At 58.9% G+C, this 21,110-nt stretch overlaps 1 protein-coding gene across 10 annotated transcripts in view; it reads right to left on the bottom strand.

Moving 5' to 3' along the window:
* Positions 1 to 21,110, bottom strand: part of ARHGEF11 (Rho guanine nucleotide exchange factor 11) — an 88,244-nt gene that overhangs the window by 11,901 nt on the left and 55,233 nt on the right. For 5 of the 10 annotated variants that reach the window (XM_058701686.1, XM_058701678.1, XM_058701679.1 and 2 more), the window contains 15 exons: positions 17,190 to 17,309; positions 15,717 to 15,762; positions 15,168 to 15,244; positions 14,080 to 14,217; positions 12,348 to 12,422; positions 12,037 to 12,138; positions 11,080 to 11,178; positions 10,047 to 10,089; positions 8,952 to 9,048; positions 8,695 to 8,817; positions 6,691 to 6,714; positions 5,530 to 5,674; positions 5,140 to 5,239; positions 4,349 to 4,378; positions 1,399 to 1,525 (listed from right to left, as the gene is read on the bottom strand). In XM_058701686.1, coding sequence (XP_058557669.1) covers positions 1,399 to 1,525; positions 4,349 to 4,378; positions 5,140 to 5,239; positions 5,530 to 5,674; positions 6,691 to 6,714; positions 8,695 to 8,817; positions 8,952 to 9,048; positions 10,047 to 10,089; positions 11,080 to 11,178; positions 12,037 to 12,138; positions 12,348 to 12,422; positions 14,080 to 14,217; positions 15,168 to 15,244; positions 15,717 to 15,762; positions 17,190 to 17,309 — 1,346 coding nt within the window. The remainder of the gene's footprint in view (positions 1 to 1,398; positions 1,526 to 4,348; positions 4,379 to 5,139; positions 5,240 to 5,529; positions 5,675 to 6,690; positions 6,715 to 8,694; positions 8,818 to 8,951; positions 9,049 to 10,046; positions 10,090 to 11,079; positions 11,179 to 12,036; positions 12,139 to 12,347; positions 12,423 to 14,079; positions 14,218 to 15,167; positions 15,245 to 15,716; positions 15,763 to 17,189; positions 17,310 to 21,110) is intronic. The other 5 variants (XM_058701680.1, XM_058701681.1, XM_058701684.1 and 2 more) reach the window with 3 other exon arrangements.

The following is a 21,110-nucleotide window of genomic DNA, read 5'->3' as shown; positions in this document are numbered from 1 at the left end:
CCCCCTGGGGGCTGCTAGAACGCCTCCAGCCAAGACCACTCACCCAGCACTTGCACCAGTAACCCACAACAGGCCACCTGAGCACCAGGACAAGCCCCCACAAGCGAGCAACCTTCCTCCCAACAAGTGGGGCGACCTACCTCTGGTCCCCGATCCCTAGAACACTGCCTTCTAGACCCGGGGGCTCTTATACCTGCCGACCTCTGACCCACCGTTTCTGCTAAGATTGCTGGTGAGCTCATAGCCGGCAAAGCCAACGGCTCCCGTGGACAGGGGATTCGGGATCCTAGGGTCTCAGGGCATGTATAGCTGGCACCTTCAAGAGCACTATTTACAAACGGTCTCAACTTTTTTCTCACAACGTTGGTATCTTGTCTCTACACGCCTGATGCATCTGTAACATCGGGCCTACACATCCCGTAATTTATACATTTAATTCACTCAATGAGATTACACGGAGCTCGGCCTCTTGGCTCAGGACAGATCTAACCTTCGCCGTCCCTTACAGCTTTGTTTGTTCTCACGACGGCAGAATCTCCACACGCGCTGAGCTTACGAAGGTTTGCTACAAGCAGGAGTAACCTTGTGTGGGAGCAGGAACGGCAGACTTGTAGTTTGGTCAGTTTCCCAGGTAAAATGGTTTGACTCCCTTGGCCACTACCCGGTGACCCAGTGACCTGGCTTGCGCCTGCTCAGTAGGTGCACACGTGTATGATTTCTGTGCACGCAAGACCCCATCTATATGACTCAAGGGTGACTCAGGGAAGGTGCACGGAGCTTTCTGACCACAGGTGGTTCTCACTAAGTGTTGGCTGGAGAATTTCAGACATGACGTGGCTGCTGTCGTGCCACGGTCCGGAACAAGTCCGGGAGCGCGCCTCGATGCCACAGAAGGGTTCTCACTGGAACGTGGCCAAAGACGGAGAATATACGAGTTGCCAGAGCTGCAAACCCTCTTTTCTTCTCGAAAGTGCTTTGGAACCAGCAGAGCCAAACTCCAGTGCTCTTCCTCACGGGCGTCGGTGGCCAACCTTGCCTGACCCCTGCATCCCCGGGACTGTCCCTTGCCACCCCTGCCCCAGTCTTCTCCAGCCTTGTCAGGTAGGGTGTCGGGATTAGCTGCTGTGTAATATCCTCTAGCTGCTGAGTAGTCAGGCGGTGAGTCCAAAGGAAACGTTCAAGACACGCAGTCCCTGGGCTGGGAGGTCGGGGGTCCTGCTCTGTCTTCCGCTGGCCTGATGGCCGACACTGGTGTGTCTTCAGAGCAGCTGCGAGTTCTGCGGCGGGGATCTTGCGGTCTAACGGAGCGGGGGGAAGCACCTGGAAATAACCCTGCAGCACACCCCGCCCAGGCTCCCCTCCGTGGGAAGCCGGCAATTCCCATGTGGCCCTTGCTACCTGTCGCTTTCCAGCAGGTCCTCGGGAAAGCTTCCTGTGGAGAGCCGCTGCATCCCGGGCTCTGGGGCGTCATACGGCTGGTTGTTCTCAAAGTGCTGAATGATGTTCCTCACGTTGCCTGGTTTGACTGGAAGCAGAAAGACAATGAAGGGTACTCTGCTTTCTGTTCGGGACCCTCGCTCCCGTTAGCCCAGAAGACAGAGCAGTGAGCAAGCACGGATGACAGCAGCACCGGGCCGGGGACTGGGAGACGCGGGGGCTGGTCCTCTGGACTACGTCCTGGTCCTCTCCCAATAACCCGGAGAGTGACAGGGGCAGTCCCTTGCTCTCTCACATGCAAAATGAGACCATTTGGAGGTATATTTCCTGTGGATATTCCTTTCGGCTCTCATGTTATTACAATGACTCTCAGGCTTAGTTAACGATGAGATTTTTTCCAAGAACCGAATACAGAATAGAATACGAGCCAGGAGCACCCAAAATGCATCTATCTGTAATCTGGCCAGGTTGCCAGGTTATATCGATCATTTCCCAAGTTTATATTACTTTTAGAGCTCATTATTTGTTCTTTATTTGACTTTCTTTCCTGTCCTTCCCGTCCCGGCCCCTGCCTCTAGTTGCTGCCATCACTGTGAATCAGACCCTTTATTATCAGTGAGCGGGGGTGGTCTTAGGTAGAACAGAGGAAAGGGGTCACTCTCTGGCGTTCAAATTCCAGCCCCTCTTCAAAGCTAAGACAAAAGAAGGCTGTTCTTGTTCAAAGAAACAGAGAGAGCAGGTATGAAAGTCACGAGGCTCATGGGATACCCGCAGAAGGTTCCTCCTCAGAGATGCAGTGACATCAGCCCAGAGCTGGGCTTCAGAGGCCGATCTGCCAGAGACCAACGGGAAGGCTGGGGGTGGGCAGGGAGGCAGGCGAGGCCCTGATCCTACCCACACGAGCCAGAGTCCCACCCGTGCAAACCCACAAATCTCCCTAAGTCTCTAAACTCAGGTTTCATGAGAAAGTTTCCAGGCCAGAGGAAACAGAACATCCAGCTGGTCTCTTCAAACTTCGTATCATTTAGGCAGGTGGCCGGGGTAACAGTTTTCCAGAGATGCGTAACAGGAGGCTGTGTCAGGAGCAGGGGCTGTTAGCATCACGCCCACTCTGGGGACTGGGGCCTGAGCTGCCTGCCGCAGGGTCAGCTCTGCAGTCACAGCCTGAGCGGCCCTGCTGGGTGATGGCCCGGGGGCCCGGGAACACCCTGTAACAGGCGGCCGCCGGGCTGAGCCCACTGCTCCCTCCCCTGTGTGTCGCCTGTGCTCGGGGTATAGTTCACCCCGTGACGACAAACGGGGATTGCTCTGAGAGGCGGCACAACTGAGGAAAGTCAGTGTAATGGGGGGAGAAAGGCAGAAAGAAACGCAATTTTTTAAACGAGCACAGTTCTTACTGGTGTCCCCTGTTCTCCTTCCTCCATTCTCTGGACGACAATGAAACGGAAGAGTAAGTACATTCCATATTATTAACAGTCAGTTATGGTCACTGTTAAACGGGGGCAACAGCTGATGACTCTAACGGTCACTCAGTGCTGACCCTTCCTCCACCTCTGGGGGCTGCTTGGTCTTTAGACACGGACACAGGCTTTGCTGATGTCCTGGGACCTTGAGAACCAAGGCCACACCAAATCATTAGATAACAATGGAAAGACCGAACTCAGCCCTGGTGAACACCCAGGCCCCTTACCCTGTCCTTGGGCTCCTGGCCCCTCGAAGCTGCTGCTTCCTCCTGCCTCCCCTGGGGCAGCGTGGACGGGAGGAAGTGTGTGTTAAGATCTAAGGGCCTGGGTCCCAAGGCCATTCTTTTATTTTTCCATTGTTCTATCTGCCTTTTCTCAAAACTTAAAACCTTTTTTTTTTTTTTTTTTTTTTTAAGTAGCATAAGGAGGGGTGCCTGGGTGGCTCAGTCGGTTGGGCGTCCGACTTCAGCTCAGGTCATAATTTCATGGTTCGTGGGTTCGAGCCCCCTGCGTCGAAGCCTGGAGCCTGCTTCAGATTCTGTCTCCCTCTCTCTCTGCCCCACCCCTGCTCACGCTCTGTCTCTGCCTCTCTCTCGAAAATAAATAAACATTAAAAAAAAAAAAATCGATAAAGTAGCATGAGTCTAGGAATTTAGTAACTTTGAAATAATTTTGAATCGTTATTTTTAATTGTCACTTCACATGAAATGAATTCTAGCCACTGAACAATTTCCTGATTTCATTGCACTGCTCTCTCTCTGCACAGATTCACAGTAGAGCCTTGACCACATTAATCACGTGACTGTACTCGTGGGAGCCTCACTGATGACAAATGAGTTTGCCCAACTGCAGGTTCTCAGCCTCTCTGGGTTAATGTATATGACGTGTTCATTTTCAGCGCACAGACCCCCGACGGCACCAGGCCCTCTAACACACAGCAGGGGTCACTCTCTTCCACCGCCGCGGTGATGCCACGCCGTCCATGTTAAGTCAGGAGCGGTGGACGCGCCATGCTCAAGGGCTGAAGCAGAGCAGGTGACGGACGGTGAAAGGCCCCCAAGAAGAACTGTTAGAGACCCACTGTTTACGAAAGAAACCCCGCATAACTCTCAAAAATGAGGATTTTTGTTATTTCAGTCGAGACAAAAACCTGAGAAGCTCGTGCAGGACGTTTTAATGTGTGAAGGCCTCCCTCGTGTACACGGAGCCCTGGACCTTCGGAGCCCGTTCCCTGAGATGTGAGACAGGGACAGGGCGGGGCCCAGGGCGGGGAGGCCGTGACACCGCCAGGAGCAGCCCCCCGCGGAGGCAGCTGGAGCAGGAGGGAGGCACACGGAAGACAGCGACGGAGTGACGGGATGGGGGACGGGGAAAAAGGACAGACAGACTTGAGAGATGGAAACTCAAAGCTAATGCAAAGAAAAACCCACAGAAAATGGTCCTTTTACCTTCCACAGGGGACAAGGGAATATGAAATGCTAAAAGAAAACAAACAAAAACAAAAGTAAACCATGAAAAGTCAAATTAACGTCTCCAGAGTCAAAACAAAACTTACATCAAGCTGGAAAATGAAAAACGAATGGCAAAAATCAGGTCTGATCTAGAAGAGTCCCCCCTTCCGCAGCCCCCAGGCAGCAATATCAGAAAAGGCCACTGGCCCACCCACCCCACAGCCCTTCCCAGACTCCCAAGACTAACACTGGGGTCTGAAGACACCAACTGGGAGGCCAGCAGAAAGTTCCAGACCGGCGACAGGCTTAGCCGAGTTTCAGGTGAGTGGCAGCATCGGGGGTGTCGCTGGGCCCCCACCTCCCACTCCACATCTAGTTCTGCTTAGCAGTAAGTCAGACTTCCCATCGAGGGCCCACAGTTGCTCCCAACACACCTCAGGGGCACAGACGGAGCCCACTGATGAAGGTGAAGGGGGCATTTACTGTCAACAGGGCGGCCTTGCCAGGCGGGAATAGTCCTCCGCGTGGCTGCTCGGTAGCTACAACTGCTCTGATCTCCTAGACTAAGGCCCGGGGACCGGCATGGCCTCCTTGGCTCGGAAGCGTCATCTGCACCTCGAGGAGCCTGCACGCGGTGTGGCAAGGGGACGACGAGCAGCACTGAGTGGGAGCTGCGGTCTCAGAGGGCGGGCGGGCGGCTGCTGGGACAGGGAACACCCTCTGCCAGCGGCCCGGTCGGGGATGGGGCTGCCGCCCCTGCCCGAGGCCACCGCCCCCCATGTACTCACTGCTCTGCGAAGAGCCTTTGGGCTTCCCGATGTACTTGAGGATAGGGTTTCGCCTCTTGTCCTCCAAGGCTTCCTTGTCTTTCTTGGAATTGCTGCTCTGCTGGGACAGGAGACACCAGCTTTGGAGAAGGTCCCAATCCCCAGACTTAGCCACTCATCCCTGCCACTGCCCCCCCCAGACCCGCCCTGAACGGCTAACTGCAAAGCAGACTCCGGCTTGCTCCCGAACCAGCACACGTGCGCTTGGGCCGGGTTTGGGCTCGTCCGTGGGTTCTCACGGACTCCCCACGCAAGGGCAGCGAGGGTCAGGCGCAGTTGTGAGTGGCTTTCCCGGGTTGGCCTCATGCAGAGACCCGCACCAGAGGACACCTGTCCGGGTAGTTCTGTCACCTTCTTGGTCTTTGGGAAGAAGGGCAGCCACTTGTCCTTGTCAGGAGCTGCCTGAGCCTTTTCGGCTGCGCCAGAAGGCCGTGCCTCTCGAAGACGGAGCCCGGCGTGACTCATGTAGGTATTGAGGGCGAAGTCCATGGGGGCGCTGTGTGACGGGAAGCAGAGTGGTCAGTCGGAAAGCTCGAGCTGTGCCGGCCAGCAGGCGGAAGGGCTGGAACCCCGCTCTGGACAATCTCCAAACTACCACCCGGGGGGGTGACAAAGGGAGAGTTCTGGGTCAGGGTGTTTGGAAGGAGCCCTGGAATTCTCAAGGGGGGGCACAGAAGGACTCTTGGCTAGCAGGAGTCCTGGGAAAGACCGAATTCTCTCCCTAAGCGGAACTCTTCCTGAAGAGGGGAGAGCGGCCAGCAGAAGGACGTGGCCGGTCCCTACAACGTAAGCCAACAAGCCGGCAGGCCTGGAACCGACTGAGGCCCACGGCCACAGTCCTCGGGCATCCACGTGCGGTGGGGTGGCAGGGAAAAGGGGAGAAATGCCGGCCTGCCTCTGCCTTCACCACCCTCCCGGCCCCGGCACCAAGAGAGAGATGGAACGGAGCCGCCACGGGCCACACATGGCAGCGTCCAGAGCCGTGTCTGGAAGCGAATCTGGCCCTGGATTCAGGAGGCAGGTCGGGCACTCTGGGCACTCAGTGCAGCAAGGGCTCCGGCTCTGGCCCCTCCTCCACAACCGCCCTGGCCTGCCTTCCTCCGGCTCAAGTGTGCGCACACTCTTCGACGCTGGCTGCTTGAGGAGCGGACACGCATACCGGCTGCGGAAACCCCATCACCTGTGCCAGAGAGGAGAGGCGTCGCGCCCCGGCTCCCCTACAAGGGCTGCTGACGCAGGCCGGTCCTGTCACCAGCACTTCACGGAGGCTTAGAGGTAAAAGCCGGAGGGAGACGCAGAGCTAAGGCGGAGGTGGGGAGGCCGGCTATGTGCACGGTGGGGTGAGGGCAGACCCTTGCCCCAGGCGGTGGCCCCAAGCGACAGGGGCCTGGACCTCACAAGCCGCTGTTACGGTTACGCGACACCTGGGGCCGTGCCTGGACACACTGTGACCTCGATGCTCAGGGCGCCCCGTGTCCAGAAGGATGGCAAACGCATCGCACACTCACTCACCTCCTGTCCTCCTCGTACTTGGACCTGGAACAAAAGGAAGGAGCCGTGACGCGCACATACGGCATCGGCATGTTGGCCGCGCAGACACGGGGGATGGGGGCGGGGGGGGGGGCGGGGAGGCCAGACCTCGACTCCGGTCTCAGCTCTGAGCCTACGTGGCGCTCGGGAGGCGAGAGCGCTCACCCCCTTGGGGGCCTCGGCACAGGGACTGAGAGGTCCTTCCCGCTGAAGGGGGACGTGGCCAGCACTGTGACGTGATCACGGAGGAAGGGGCCCGTCCTCGCCCAGCCAAACTCGACTGAAGGGCTGGGCTGACGTAGAGCTGGAGGAGGGCGGGTGGCCCCTCGAGAGCCGACCCAGAGAGACCTTCCCACACGGCGGTGGAGGCAGCAACGACCAGCTGAGGGGGCACGATGGGCCAGGCACTATTCTAAGCTATTCACAAGCTGATCGAGATCTCAAAGTGCCCGGTGAGGAGGCGTTAGATCTCCATCAGTGAGGCTGAAGCTTCCCGTAGAGACCACCCCGGACGGGGTGCCCGGTGTAGCAGGCCAGGGAAACTGAGGCCCACAGAGATCCAGGGCTTGGCTGAAGCTCAGGGGGTTATTCCCAGGAATATGCCCGTGTGATGTCTGCAGTCCTGTCTCTCCTCTGCCAGACTTAGCCTGCGGCCGCACCTCCACGGTGACGTCTAATACGGACCTCAGACTCAACGTGCCCACCTCGGACTGCCTCCCACACAGCCGCCCTGATCCCGGCTGACGGCACCTCGTCCTTTCTGCCGTGCAGGCACAAACCGTGGGGTCTTCCCCGACCCGCACTCAGTTTTTAGGAGATGCCCGTTTGCTCTACTGTCAGGATACACGTGGGACACCGACCGTGTCTCACCGCGTGCCCCAGCCCTGCCCGGTCCAAGCCCCACCGCGTGGGTTCCCATGCGGCCCCTCCCCGCCACGGACAGGGAAAACCAGAGGCCGCACAACTGTCCTCAGGCTCTGTGGCTGCCCTCCCGTCACCTCTCTGACTTCAGCACCCACCTTCTCTATCTGCCCTGGTCTCCACTGCTCCCCACACGTCAAGCGCGCGCCTACTTTGCCCTGCCTCTTCCCCCCAGCGGTCTTCAAGGATGACGGCCCCACTTTCTTCAGTTGCTTAAATGTTACTGTCTGGGGGGAGTCTCGCCCTGGCCGCCCTATTGAAAACCGTCACCCGCTGGCTCTGGTGCGCCCGACCCCTTCCACCAGCCTGCTCTGTCCCCCTCGTTGTCTCCAACGCGTTACAGGCCTTCCTCATTTCTTGCACATTGCTCTCTCTTCCCCCTATGACGTGAGCACCACGGAAACTGTTGTTTTGTTCACTAACACGTCCCGAGAGCCCAGAACGAACTCCGCACGTGTTGCTGCATTGAATGGCAGTGTGAACAGAGACTCCGGACACAGTCTCGTCCACCTTTTGTCATTTTATAGCTGAGACCAGGGTCCCAGAGCACTGAGTGGAGAAGCCCCTAAGTCTGATGTGTCCCCACAAAGTCACGCGGGTGGCGCTGGGAAGACGGGACAGGAGAGGCACGGCCACCGCAGCTGAGCTGAAGTTCCTGACCAGGTTAGTCAGGCCGGTCTTCTGACGCCCAACGGAGATGATTAGTTGAGAATCGTTCACCCTCCCGCCCGCCAGCTGGTCTGCCTCCTGAGGGCCCACGTGTGGCCCTCGTGCCAGGGTCCCTGTGACCCTACAGACAGGAGGCAGCACGGTCAGGAAGAGGGCTCGGAAGGGGAGCAGAAAGCTCCGTGGGGAGCCGCGGAGTCCCGCGGCCCCGTGAAATGCCGACAGTCTCGCCTGAGCAAGGCAGCAGGCGAGCCGGGCCCTCCGCACCTTCCGGGGGGGAGGATCCGGCAGACGTCGCGGGGGGAGAGGCCGGCGAGCAGACGCACAGGACACTCGCGTCTGTTCGGCACTTCCGGGTGGCGTTGCGGAGGGGTGGGGGTGGGGTGGTGGTGCACTCACAGGATGTCTCCCAGGGCAGCCAGCTGCTTCTCGGCCACTTGGCGTTCTCGGAGAGGGTCACCGTCCAGGTCCAGCAGGTCATTCTCACCATACAGACTGCCCAGCCCCAGGGTGCGCTTCGTTCTAAGACAGACAAAGCAGGCACACACACGTGCTCACAGACGCCCGGAAACAGCGAGGCAAATGCACTCACGAGAGACGCTCGTCACAGGGGACAGACGGGTGAGGACGCAGAGGGAGCGGGGGGGACCCACAACCTGTAGTCCTGGATCTGCTCCTGGATCTCGGGCATGGCCGCCTCCTGGGCTTCCCGGAGGGCAGCGCGGACGTCCTCGCTGCTGCGCAGACGTGAGTCTGGTGGGAACCCAGGGAAGGAGAAATGGGGTGTCGGGAGAGGGGGCCATGCCTGCTGAGCCCCCTGAGTCCTGGACCCACCAGGTCACTCCCGAATCCAGGACTGGACTCCTGTTGTCCAGGTCCCAAGGCAAGCACAAAAACATGTTCTGGATGTTTTAGGCTCTGTGACGTGGACAAATGAAACCCCGTCTACGATCAGATGGGCCCAGGGGCTGCCCTCTGATGCCACAGTGCAAACCCCTCATTCCTCGTGGCCCCTGGGCCAGGGCGCGAGGCCGAGAAAGGCAAGCACTTCACATGAAGCCCCGACTCCCCAGCGGAACCTGGACGGTGTCGGTCCCGCTCCCCCAGCAGCTTCATGTGGTCGAGGGACTCTACCCTCTGGCCTCAGTCAGGCCACAAGGCATGCTTTCCGAAGGCAGCGTGGGACGCCTGTTCTCTAGAAAGCTGCCTGGGACCCGCTTCTCAGGCTGACACCCTCTTATGCCGACTTCCCTCAGCCCTCCTATCACGACTGGAGAACGAAACGGGGACAGAGCAATCACTGGCCGGCAGGGTGCTCACCGGGCCGAACGCCGGCAGCATCAGAGAGGAATTCACAGAAACAAAAATACTCCAGAGATCCTGACCCGAGGTGGGATGGAGTGAGGCCCCGGTTTCTGGAGTTTCAAGAATTCCCCCAGGGATTCTGGTGATCGACCAGGCTTAGGAATCCCTCAAGTCCAACTGCCCTTTCGTACAGATGGCCCCGCTGGGCCCAGGAAGGTCCTGGGGGAGGCTGGCAGAAACGAGCTCAGGTCTGATGGGGGCACGTACTCCCGGGATGGGCTCCCCAGGCAGGGCCTGTCCCGTTGCGCAGCCCGTCAGCCATCGTGAGGCGCTCGGGGGGAACCGCCCCCACTTTCCCTCCTAGAGGAGGGCTTCCCATGTGCCCTCTGTGCTCTGCAGCCTCCCATGGCCCAGGACAAGAGCAGCTGGCTAGTAAACTGACTTACCAATTTCAGTCTGCAACACCTCTGGGACCTTCACTCTCAGCGGCTAGAAAAGAGAAGAGTGGGGGCGGGGGCAGTGAGGCCCACAGCCCAGGGTACGTGGGAGACGTTGCACGGTGGCAAGGAGGACTGGAACACCCCTTCTCTCCTTCCCGGACACCCGGCCCACCGTCCTCTCCTCCGCCCCCTCGTAAGCCTGCACTCGGAGCATGAAGCTACAAGGCGAGCCGAGCCACCTGCTGGGGCACATGCAGGCTTCCCACTTTGCTTCAAGGACATGGGGTGCATGGGATGCACGGGTGCTGACTCAGCAGCAAGGGAGCAAGCTTTACTGGGCCGTCTCTGCTCCCTCAGGTTACCGAGTGTCCCAGTGAGCGGAGAGCAGAGGGACTGACCGCGGGGACAGGCTGGTTCTGCAACCCCCACAGGGTGCGGCCGGCAGCGGGCGCCCCCCTCCAGACCCGCTAGAGGGAACAGGCGTGGAAGTCTTGAGAAGGACACTTTACTCCCAGTCTCAGGAATCCTGCGAGCTTATGTTTTGGAACTGAGAGACTGAAGTCGTTTGGGCATCAGCGTAGCCGCTCACACCGGAGAGTCCGTAAGGCGTTGCCTGTGCAGGCAGGTGCCGCCGCAGCCCGGCCCTGTCCACACGGGTGCGTGCTCTCAGCCTCCTCCCCGGGAACCCTGCTCTGGGCTGGGCATGAGAGCCCCACGAGGATCAGTGAGCCCAGACACGGAGCCAGCACCGATCTAGGGGACAGGAATCAGGGTTTGGCACCAGCTCCTTCTCTCTCCAAATGTTTGGAGAGGCCACGTGCATTCTACCTGGCCACACGCAGAACAAAGGGGCCAGGAGAGGAGCTCAGGGTTGAGAGCAGGGCCGGGAACGGGACCCAGAAGCCGTCCGTCAGCCCCAACTTCTCCTGAAGAACGGTTTCCATCCGGCCTGAATGTATGGCTTCATTTTTCCTCCGGGGGGCTCCGAGTGGCCCCCAGGAGTACAGTAAAATTGTAATTCAATCCACGACTGCCTTACCGCGTTTTTCTCTAGGAAAATATTCCAGATGTCTTTTCCCAAGCTTCGGGAATCCTTGGGGTTTGTCTGCTGATAAACTTCGGCACACAAGTAAAAAAGCTAGGAGGAGAGAGAAGGGGGCTGGAGCGGTGGTTCTCAGTGGCCCCCCTCCGTGGAGGACAGATTTTGCCTCCAAGGGACAATGAGCGGGCGGTGCCTGGAGACATCTGTGACCCTTCCCTGGAGAGGTGCTGGGGCACCTAGTGGGCAGAGCCTAGTGACGCGGCTGAGATGGGAAGATGCACAGGACGGCCCCCCAGCAAAAACTCCTACAGCTCAATGTCACCACGCTGGGGCAGAGAAACCCTGGCTTGGAGTCTCAGAACCCTCTGAGTTCTGCCTACCCGCTTGCAACACAGGCACCCTATCTGTGCGTCCTCCATACTCGGCATTTTGCCTCGTGCTGGTCTGTATCTTGTGTTCTACTTCTGTCTGTGATGTGCCCGGACTTCACTCCGGAGTCTCTGGGACACAGCACGTGGGCCCCACACACCGGTGCTCCTGGCCCTGAAGGCAAACAGTGCTCTGTGCCTCCTGAGGGACACGACACCGTCCCCTTGCGCCCATCCCCTTCCGAGCGGCTGAGCAGCAGGAGAGAAGCTGCTGAGGCCGCTGGCCCCTTCCCCATACAGCCCGCTGTCATCTTTGTCACCTTGCCCCTCCACTAAGCCTCCCTGTGGTAAGGTCTCGTGTCTGCAAGGCCAGGCTCTCACGTCCTCAGGGTTCACGACTCCAGGATGACCCGTCTCCTCCAAGCGGACCGAGAACGATGGCGGCTCTCCTGGCCTCCCTCTCCCCGCACCTCCCTACGCTCCGGACGTGCTTGGCGGGGCACAGTCCCTCCCGCCCGCCCCGCACCTTCTTCCCTATCTGCCTCTGTCCTCGAGCTGCCTGCTGGCGCCCGCGGATCGGACTTACCAGCGGGCTGGGGTCCGCCTGAGAGAAGATGTACCGCAGGAAAACCCCCAGGTGGGCTGGCCGGGCCTTCAGCTTCTCGAGGTCCTGGAATATGATGTCGCTCTGGAAGGCAGATGCACGGGTGTGGCTGCGGTGCGCAGAGGCAGGATACAGCAGCATGGCCTGCGGCCTCGCCCCACGTCCCCCGCCGCCTGGGTCTGCAAGCTTCGGCGCCCACCCTGTGCCCCTCACAGCCGGTGTGGGTCTAACGGCTTCTAGTCAACAGCAGCCAGTGCGACAATGACGAAAGCAGGGAGTCAGGGAACCGTTACCTCGTTGTTGAAATAACCCGGGTCACAGTCTTCCTCTGGGCCAATAATTAAAGGCTTTGGGCTTTGGTCTGTGCCCTGCGGAAAGAGTCCAGATGCAGGGAGGTCAGGGGACACGGATCCAGGCCCCACACCACATCTGTGTGGTGACGGCATGGCACCGGTGAGGAGGACCGTTTGTGTCTGGCGAGAGCGCTGGCATCTCCCCACCTCCCCTGGTCTCAGAGGACAGACCGCGGTCTCCAGCGCCCGGAGTCAAGTTCCTCTGGGTGGGGAGGCCTGGGCATGTGCATGCGGAGACAGGAAGTGAGAGAAGGCGCTCTTCCTGTTTGCGAAAGACCCTGGGACGCAGTGCCAGCTCCTGCGGCCGCGGCCTGGGGCTCTGTTGGTCCCTTTGGCGGCCATGTCCACGTCCAGCACGGCGCCCACGGCGGCCCGGTCTCCGTCACAGGACAGCTTGGAGCCATCTCTGCCTCCTAGAGCAGGACGGGACGGAGCTGACCGCTCCCCCAGCCGGCTCAGGGGTCTACGGCAGGTCTCCACCACCTGCCTAAATTCCAGACCTCTGAGCATGGCGTTCTCCCCTTCCTCCTCACGCCTGTTCTACTAGAAGCCCAACCCCTAACCGGTGTGTGGTCCATGTCAGGTACAACGAGAGTTCATTCTGCACAGACGTGTCAGACGCTTCACTGGACAAGCTTTCTCCTGAAGGTTCCATGAACTTCCAAAGCTTTCTACCAATGTTTTCCACTGAATTCAATCTGCCTCATTTCCAGGCATTCCCCAACACAGGCCCTGCTCTGGAGCCCGTCTGGACCACTTACGCCCACTTTGCCCACTTCCTTCCAGGCCTAACATGCCCTCCCACCCGACTCGCTCAAGGGGTTTTTCCTGACAGCGCCTTCCGAAAACTCACTCACTCTGCTCTCTTGCTATCTGCAGATTCTTCGCTCAGAATGACAGAGTCAAAGAACGTGAGACCCAGAAGGTACGTCAGAGATCAGCGTGGCGCTCACTGACAAATGAAAACGCGAGGTCCGGACACACTGAATGCAGGGGCAGCTGCCTCTGTATTTCTCAGACACATCCTGGGCTGCCTCCTCTCCTGTAACACCCGGGTCTCCGCATCCCTTGGGGTCCAGGATCCCCAGGGATGGCAGATGGCCACTTCTGGGCCCTCGACGGCCCAGACCCTCGGCAAGCTTTCTGCGCTGAGCCCAGAGCCCTCTTCCCGGGTCTCCCCTCCTGGTTCTATTCTTGGGGGCAGTGCTTCCAAATCAGGTTTTCAGGACCCTGGGGCCACAGGACTTGCCCCGGGGTAGGGGGGACGCTGACGGGCGCAGGTCCCGGGGGAGCTGAGCTTTTGCCTGTTTGTGGTACCAGGGTGCCAAATAAGAATAAGATTTTGTGTGAGAAAAAGGATTTTGCTGCAGAAAGAGAAAACTGAGGAGTAGTGTGCTGGAGAAAGACTGCACAAATCTGTGGCTGTACACAGACAGCTGTCTGTCCCTCGGGCGTCCCTTCCCTTCCCTGCACACGTATTCACCGTCTTCACACGGCCCGAGACCGCGTTCAAACATCTACTCAAGCCACGTTCGTCCTTCCGTCTTGTTCTCTAAGCAAAAGTCTATCAGGAAGCAGGTGTGGCCAGAGGGGTCCAGGCCACGCACTGGAATGTGGTTCTGAAGGAGGGGAGGAGGGGAGGGAGAGCCGCAGGGGGCTCTGGACCCCTCACCTGGTCGCCGGCGCTGGGCACTGGTGCGTCCGAGCCCTGCCGCCGATGGTGCTGGGCCACCCTGGCCACGATCACAGGGGAGGTTCGGGGACTGTCCAGCCCAGGGTCCGACAGTGCCGAGTTCCGATTCTTCAGCACCTAGAGGAACAGAGAGCCCACCCAGAAACTCACGCTCTGCTTGTGTGGTGAGGCCCACGCCCGGTGGCGCACGCGCACTCCCCAGTGCTTCCTCCGCGCCCGCCACGACTCTGGGCCCGCGTTAGGCGCACCGGGCTCGATGCTCACAACCGCCCTTTGAGGCAGATACTACCTCTCCTCCCGCTTCTCACATAAGGAAACCAAGACTCGGGAAGGTCATGAGATTTGCCGAAGGTCGGGACCCAGCCACGGGTATTCCCTGGAGTCAACCCAGCCCACAGCCTTCCTCTCTAAGCCAGGTCGCCTCTCTGACACCCGGCCCTCAGGATACCTGGAACGCATCCTGGGTCCTGTAAGGACACGCTAATACAATTCCAACTATTACTTAGAATTACGGCGTAAGTGTTAATCAACCTGGCTAAGCAGGTATCTCACAGACATCATGATTACTTCTTCCGTTCACTTGCACTTTCAGCTTGCAAGTTTATATCTGCAATTTACATATGCAAATAGAGAACAGCTGGGAGGTAACGCTAGGCCAGAACCCGAAAGTCTTCTGACCGCTGCAGAAAAGATGAGCTGTTCAAGGACAGTGAGGTCTGTGAGAGAGAGAGAGGGGCCGCCGCTCTGCCTCGGCCGGCTCGGGGTGTCCACCTGAGCGGGAGACCCGTGTGTGCGGTCAGGCCGCGGTTTTCGCGGACAGGCTCTGCTCCCTCACGCCCAGAGGCTCCCCACACGTCGTCTGCCTTCCTCCGCCGTTTCTTTACAGAACGGAAGGCGGCTCTGACAGCCCCGCACGCAGGGCGCACGTGCAGCCCCTTCCGTGCCCAGAGCACAGTGACGAGAACCCTTGGAGCCGGGAGCGCGCACGGACGGCAGGACCTGTGGGTGCCCGGAGAGCGGACGCCGACCGTGGTTTCAGACGGGGCTGGCCCCCTGTGGGCACTCACCTCGCCGAGGGAGGGGAAGCGCTCTGCCCCAGAGTCCAAGCCGCTGTCCCCCTCCTGGGAATCCAGAGAGAGCCGGCCTGGGAAGGAGACAGATGACACGGAAGGTGGCATCGTGGCCTGGGGGGCCCGTGGGCAGGGTAGGGGGGCGAAGTGCCACCTTCCCTCCTTTCTGGGTTTCCCTCAGGTCAGATGCTCTACACCCGGCTCTCACCCACCAGTGTGCCTGTGCCCGGGCCACGTCAGTCCCGGAATGAGACTCTGCTGTGCCAGATCACCGAGAGTCTCGCCCCCAGCCCCAGTGTGGCCTCCCAAGGGCCTGACTGCTGTCGTCACAGTTCCTCTCTGGTCCGCAGCCGTCGGAGCTGCGGTCACGCGCTCCCGTCTACAGACTAAGCCGCCCCCGCCGCCCCTGTGCGTGGATGTCGCTTTCTCTCCCTATGCTTGTGCCCGGAGCAGGGCCTCCAGTCAGTCTTTCCTGAACCTGCCCCAGGGGGAGGGGACAGTGAATAAGGAACCCGGACCAGAGTATGGAGAGCTGGGCCGACTTACCTTCTGACGACCTCTGGCCGGTGTCACCGTACAGGGGCAGCAGGTCCTAAAAAACAAAGGTGCCGAGGGTGGCAAGTTCTGCAAGCCTCTCTCCTACTTGTTCCCTCCTCCAGCCACCCCTTCCCTCATCTCCGCAGAGAGTATCTGCTGCAGTGAGCGGCTGCTTCTCATTTGTTGCCTTAAAAATGCCCAGACTGGGGAGCCATTGCATCGTGGGTAGTCGGGAGGATGGTGGAAAGGGAGAAATTCTTCAAACCCATGGATTTGCCACCCCGGACCTCAAAGCGTCTACTGCCTCGGTTGGGCTGGACGCAGAAGGAGCTTCCCGCCAGGAAAGCTGGTGACTGAGGGCAGCGGAGGAGGGCTGGCCTCTAACTGCCGCCGACCGACAGACAGGACGGGGCTGGGGGGATGGGACTATGGTGATAGAGCTCGGCTGCTCGGGAAGCCCGCCCTTCTAGATCTCGTCTAGGCTTTCGGGAAGCCCGAGGCAGGGACGGCTCTCTACCATAACCGAGGAGCCCAGAGACCTCACGTGACGTGCCCAAGCTACGCAGCAGGAAAACTGACGCCGGGGCTGGCGACCCGACCCACCACCCCGCAGAGCACACGGGTGCGGACAGCGGCAGGGGCATGCTTCTCTCCCGCAATACCACCCCGCTCCAGTAGGCCCTGCTGTGACCTCCGTTCTACACCGAGGCTCCTGGGAAGTACGGAGCCTGCCCAAATCTTCCAGAAGGTGAGCACAGAACCTGAGCTCCTACCAGCCATGCGACACTGACTGTCCTTCAGAAGACACAACGGTTCAAATTTGACTAGCCTGCGGTTCCCAGCCATTTTGATCTGGATGCTCTAAAGAAGAAAGACGGTCACCCTCCAACAACTTCTACCGGCTTTGGCAAAACTATTCGTGGAGATCTTAAAGTTTCTGGCGGGTTCCTTCTCATTTACCCAAAGAGTTAAGGCCTGATGGAGATTCAGACGGATGCTAATAACGAAGCCCTTGACTAGGACAGGTAAGGACACTCCTCTCTGGAAACTCCGTTTACACAAAACGGTCAGCGCTGTGGGTCCCTCACTTGGGCTGACGTGCAAAGTGCTGGGACGGGGGCTGAAAGGAGCCTCCAGATGTGCGCCATGTGAGATCACTCAGGGACAGCCGTCAGCTCCAAGGACAGCGCTGGGGAGCAGGTGACAGGGAGACTGAAGCCAAGGGCCCGACTTAGTTCGTGCGTGTTTCCTTCCGCCGCAGGCTCATCGGGGGCAGGAAGGGGCCCTTTGGCGCTAAAGAAAGAATTGCTGCCCTCTGTTCCCTGTAAAGTCCTGGACGCTTACTGGTCAGCCCCTGCACAGCTCCAGGGTCCTGCACAGCTCCAGGGTCCTGCACAGCTCCAGAAGCCCATCCGGGCTCTCCACGCTCTGCCCCCGGCCGCCTGCGCGGCACCCGCCCAGAGCCCAGCCTGCGTCACTCACCGCCGAGCCACCCGTCTCCTGCTGGATCTTCCGCTGTAACTGAGTGACGCGCCTCCGGGCGCCCTCCATCTGTTCTTCCAGCGGGCTGGCGGGGTTCCGGCTGTACACCTCGCAGATCCGCTGGGGACGGGCGAGGGTGACGGGGGAAGGCAGAAGGTGGTCAGTGGAGGACAGACAACTCACGGGGGCAGGGAACGGGGAGTCACCCCACAACAAAGAGAAGAGACGGGAGCTCTCTGCCTTCGGGAGACGCACGTTAGGAGGAGGGAGAGGTGTGGAGGCGGTGAGGGCGCAGGCGATGCTGGAGAGGGACGGCAGGAAGGCCCGGGCAGTCTCTCCCTCTCCTGCTCCAGGGGCGGATGCACAGCGTCCCCGTGGAGCAGCCGGATGTGCGTGCCCGGCTGGACGCTCACCCGGCGCGCTTACAGCCTGGGCTGTGCGCTCGGGGAGGCTGGACTTGAACTCCGCCACCCGTGCTCACTAACTGTGTAGACCCGCAAGCTGGACCGGGTCCTCACGGATAAAACGGGGACAGCTGGGAGACCTGAACGCCATCGCGTCCATGAGGACTCAGCGGGAGCAGCTACTGTAATTTCACTCCGGATGGAAGTGTTGGCTCGCAATTAAACAAGACGGTGGGTGCACACGTTCTCGAAGCTCATCTGAGGCCCTCCTGCCACCTGCCAACCGCATTTTACAACCCCCCACTTCTCGTTCCATCCCGTCTGAGCCGCCCAGCACACGACATCACATCCTGGGCCCGGCCCTTGGAGAAGCCCTGCTTCCAGCTCCCCGGACTCTGCTGAGACGCTGCTCATGCCCTCGGGCTCCCCTCCAGTGGCTCCTTCCCCCCATCCTGCGAGCACACGAGCCCTTCCGTCAGTTATGACTACCCTCAGCCCTTTCACCCTCCATCCACGGACACATCTCCAGACACGGGTCCACCCTCGGGGCCAGACCCTGCTGCCCGCAAATGATCTGACTGCTACTCCTCCAAGGAGCCCGATGACCCAAGGCCAAAGCCAGAGGCCTGGCCCCAGCCGTCACCTCTCCAGCGCCCCCTCCTCGGACAGCCGCCCCGGTGCCCCCCACCCTCCCTCCCAGCTGCCCGCAGCCTCGCCTGGTCTCCACCCCCCTTGTGTGCCAGCCATGCCAGTGCAGGACACGCATGTGCAGGGACACGCGGTGTGGCCCTGGCCTTTAAGGAACTTAATCCCGCAAGGAGAAGGACAGATAATTGAAATCTGAATGTAACAGCAACCATAGCAGCGATGTTATGGGCGGGTGCGTGTGCGGTAAGAGCACCGGAGCATCACGTTCTATCCCTGCGCGCTCTCCTCCTCTGGCCCCGGCACCCTGGGTGACACCACCCGGTCCCCACTTTCAACTACCAGCTCGGGCCGAGGAAGCCTGAACCTCTGTCCCAACCCTGCCCTCTCCCTTGAGGCTCAACCCTGTCACGTCCACTGGCCGGGTCCACGGCCTTTTTATCTGAACGTCGCACAGTCAACCGAAGCTGACCTTCATTTCCTGCCCCTGGACCCGCCCCGCTCCTCTGCCTCTGAGATGTCCCTGTGGCCCCCCGTGGCCTTCTGGTGTGTCCACGCACAGAACACGCATCTCCGTGGAGACTGCCGGTCTGGAGGTGTGATCACTCCCCTGTTCAAAACCCTGACCAATCCCACGGTCTTCAGAATAAACCCCAAGCTCAGACGGAATTCTAGGCCCAAAGTACGTTCCAGAGTAAAACAGACCGAACCCAAACTCAAGGGCCACCTCAGGAAGCCTGCTCTGATTACGGCATGATTATTCCTTCTCTTGGGCTTCTGTGCCCTCAAAAACCACTGTAGAAACTGTTGACACGGGATTCACGTAACGTAAACCTCACCGTTTTAAAGTGCCCAATTCAGTGGTCTGGAGCGCCTTCGCAGAGCATACAAGCCGCCGTGTAATTCCCGACCGCGGCCACCACCCGACAGGACGGCGGTCACTCTCAACTTCTCCCCTCCTCCACCCCCGAAACCACTCATTTACTTTCTCTCTTTACAGACTTCCCTATTCTGGACTTGCACGTAAATGTCATCCTACAGCCTGTGGCCTTCTGTGCCTGGCTCTCTCACGAGCAACACGTGTTCGGGGTCCCCGTGCTGTGCAGCGTGTGTCCGACCTTGTTATGGCCGAGAGCCATCCCATCGTACGGACAGACCACCTCCGTTTACCAACAACTTTTGGCTCGTTTCCGCTTTGGGGCCGTTATGACCAATGGTATGAAGAACGTTCACGTACAGGTTTCTGCCTGGATGTGTGTTTTCAGTCCTCTCGGGTTGTACCCGGGAGTGGAATCGATGCATCTGTGATCCTCTGCGTTTAGGATCTGGAAGAATTGCCAAGCCGTTTTCCACAGCGGCTGCGTGCCTGCACATCCTCACCGGCAATGGTGGGAACAGATGAGGGTAACGAGCACGCAGACAAAATACACAGGCTACTGTCACCAACAACTGTTAACTTTCTGTTATTCTGGCTCTAACCACCCTAATGGGTGTGGAGCAGTGCTGTGGGGCTTTGGTCGCATCACCCTAACGACTGATGATGTTGAGCGTCTTTTCACAAGCTTATCGGCCATCTCTACGTTTTCTTTACTGACTGTCTGTTCAAATCTTTGGCCAACTTTTACACTTGATCTTAGCCAAAAGGCCGAGAAGCGATCTTTGGCCAACTTTTAAAGGCGCTCACGTGTCTTTTTTGCTATTAAGTTTTGAGAGTCCTTTACACAGTCTGGTACTAGGCCCTTACTGGATATATGAGTTGCAAGTATTTTCTCCATTCTGCGGGCTGTCTTTTTACTTTCTTGACAGTGTTCTTTGATGCACGAAGGTTTTGAATTTGGATGAAGTTCAATTTATTTTATTTTATATTTTTCGCTGTTTCTACTTCTGGTGTCTTACCTAAGAAAACGTTGCCTAATCCAAGGTCGCGAAGACTCGTACCTATGTTTTCTTTTTAAGTTTTATTTATTTATTTTGAGAGGAGGGGGGTAGTGAGCATATGTGCGAGATGGAGGAGGGGCAGAGAGAGAGGAGAGAGAGAGAATCCCAAGCAGTCTCCATGCTGTCGGCACAGAGCCCAACGTGGGGTTCAATCCCACGAACCCTGAGATCACGACCTGAGCCGAAGTCAGATGCTTAACTGACTGGGCCGCCCAGGCGCCCCGAGAGTTTTGCAGTTTCAAAAAATAGTTTTAGTTCTTACATGTGAGTCTTTGAGCGGTTTGGAATGAATTCTGGGAATCGTGTGAGATATGGGTCCATGTCCGTTCTCTGCGTGCGGACGGCCAGGTGGCCCAGCATCGGTTGTGGACTCTGTCCACTAAATGGTCTTGGCATCTGTCAAAAACCAACTGACTATATTTGTACGGTTTAATTTCTGGACTGTGACTTCTCTTCTCCTGATGTGTAGGCCTGTCCTGATCACCGCGTGACACGAACACACTTAAGTACCTCTACGTATTATAACGTGGGGGAAACTGTACCTCCCTTCATCCGCCGACCCCCTGCTGGAGTACGAGCGCCACGAGGAAAGAGCATCTCTCATTTGTCTCTGTGCCGACATCGCTGTGCTCCACCCCGCCACACAGATTCCATGCCCGCCGAACCCAGGAGTGCGTCTTCACGTGTGCGTGCCTCTGGCTGACGCGGTCCGTTCACCGCGGTCCCTCCGCATTCGTTCCGCCCACAGAAGTCCCTCTTTGAGGCCTCTCTCTGGTGTCCCTGCGTCTCCTGTCATTCACCAACTGCTCTCTTCCGTGTCCCCTACCAACTGGCCCATCGTGCTACGAATCTTCTCCGTGAGCACAGTCGCGCCGAGGGCAAGAAGCACCTCATCTTTCGGTCTCTGAACGCTGCCCAACAACAGGGCTTTCCG

Source organism: Neofelis nebulosa, chromosome 15 (genome assembly GCF_028018385.1).
Source record: "Neofelis nebulosa isolate mNeoNeb1 chromosome 15, mNeoNeb1.pri, whole genome shotgun sequence".
Taxonomy (NCBI): domain Eukaryota; kingdom Metazoa; phylum Chordata; class Mammalia; order Carnivora; family Felidae; genus Neofelis; species Neofelis nebulosa.
The sequence above is the reverse complement of the archived record's forward strand: the minus strand, read 5'-3'. Positions and strand labels throughout refer to the sequence as shown.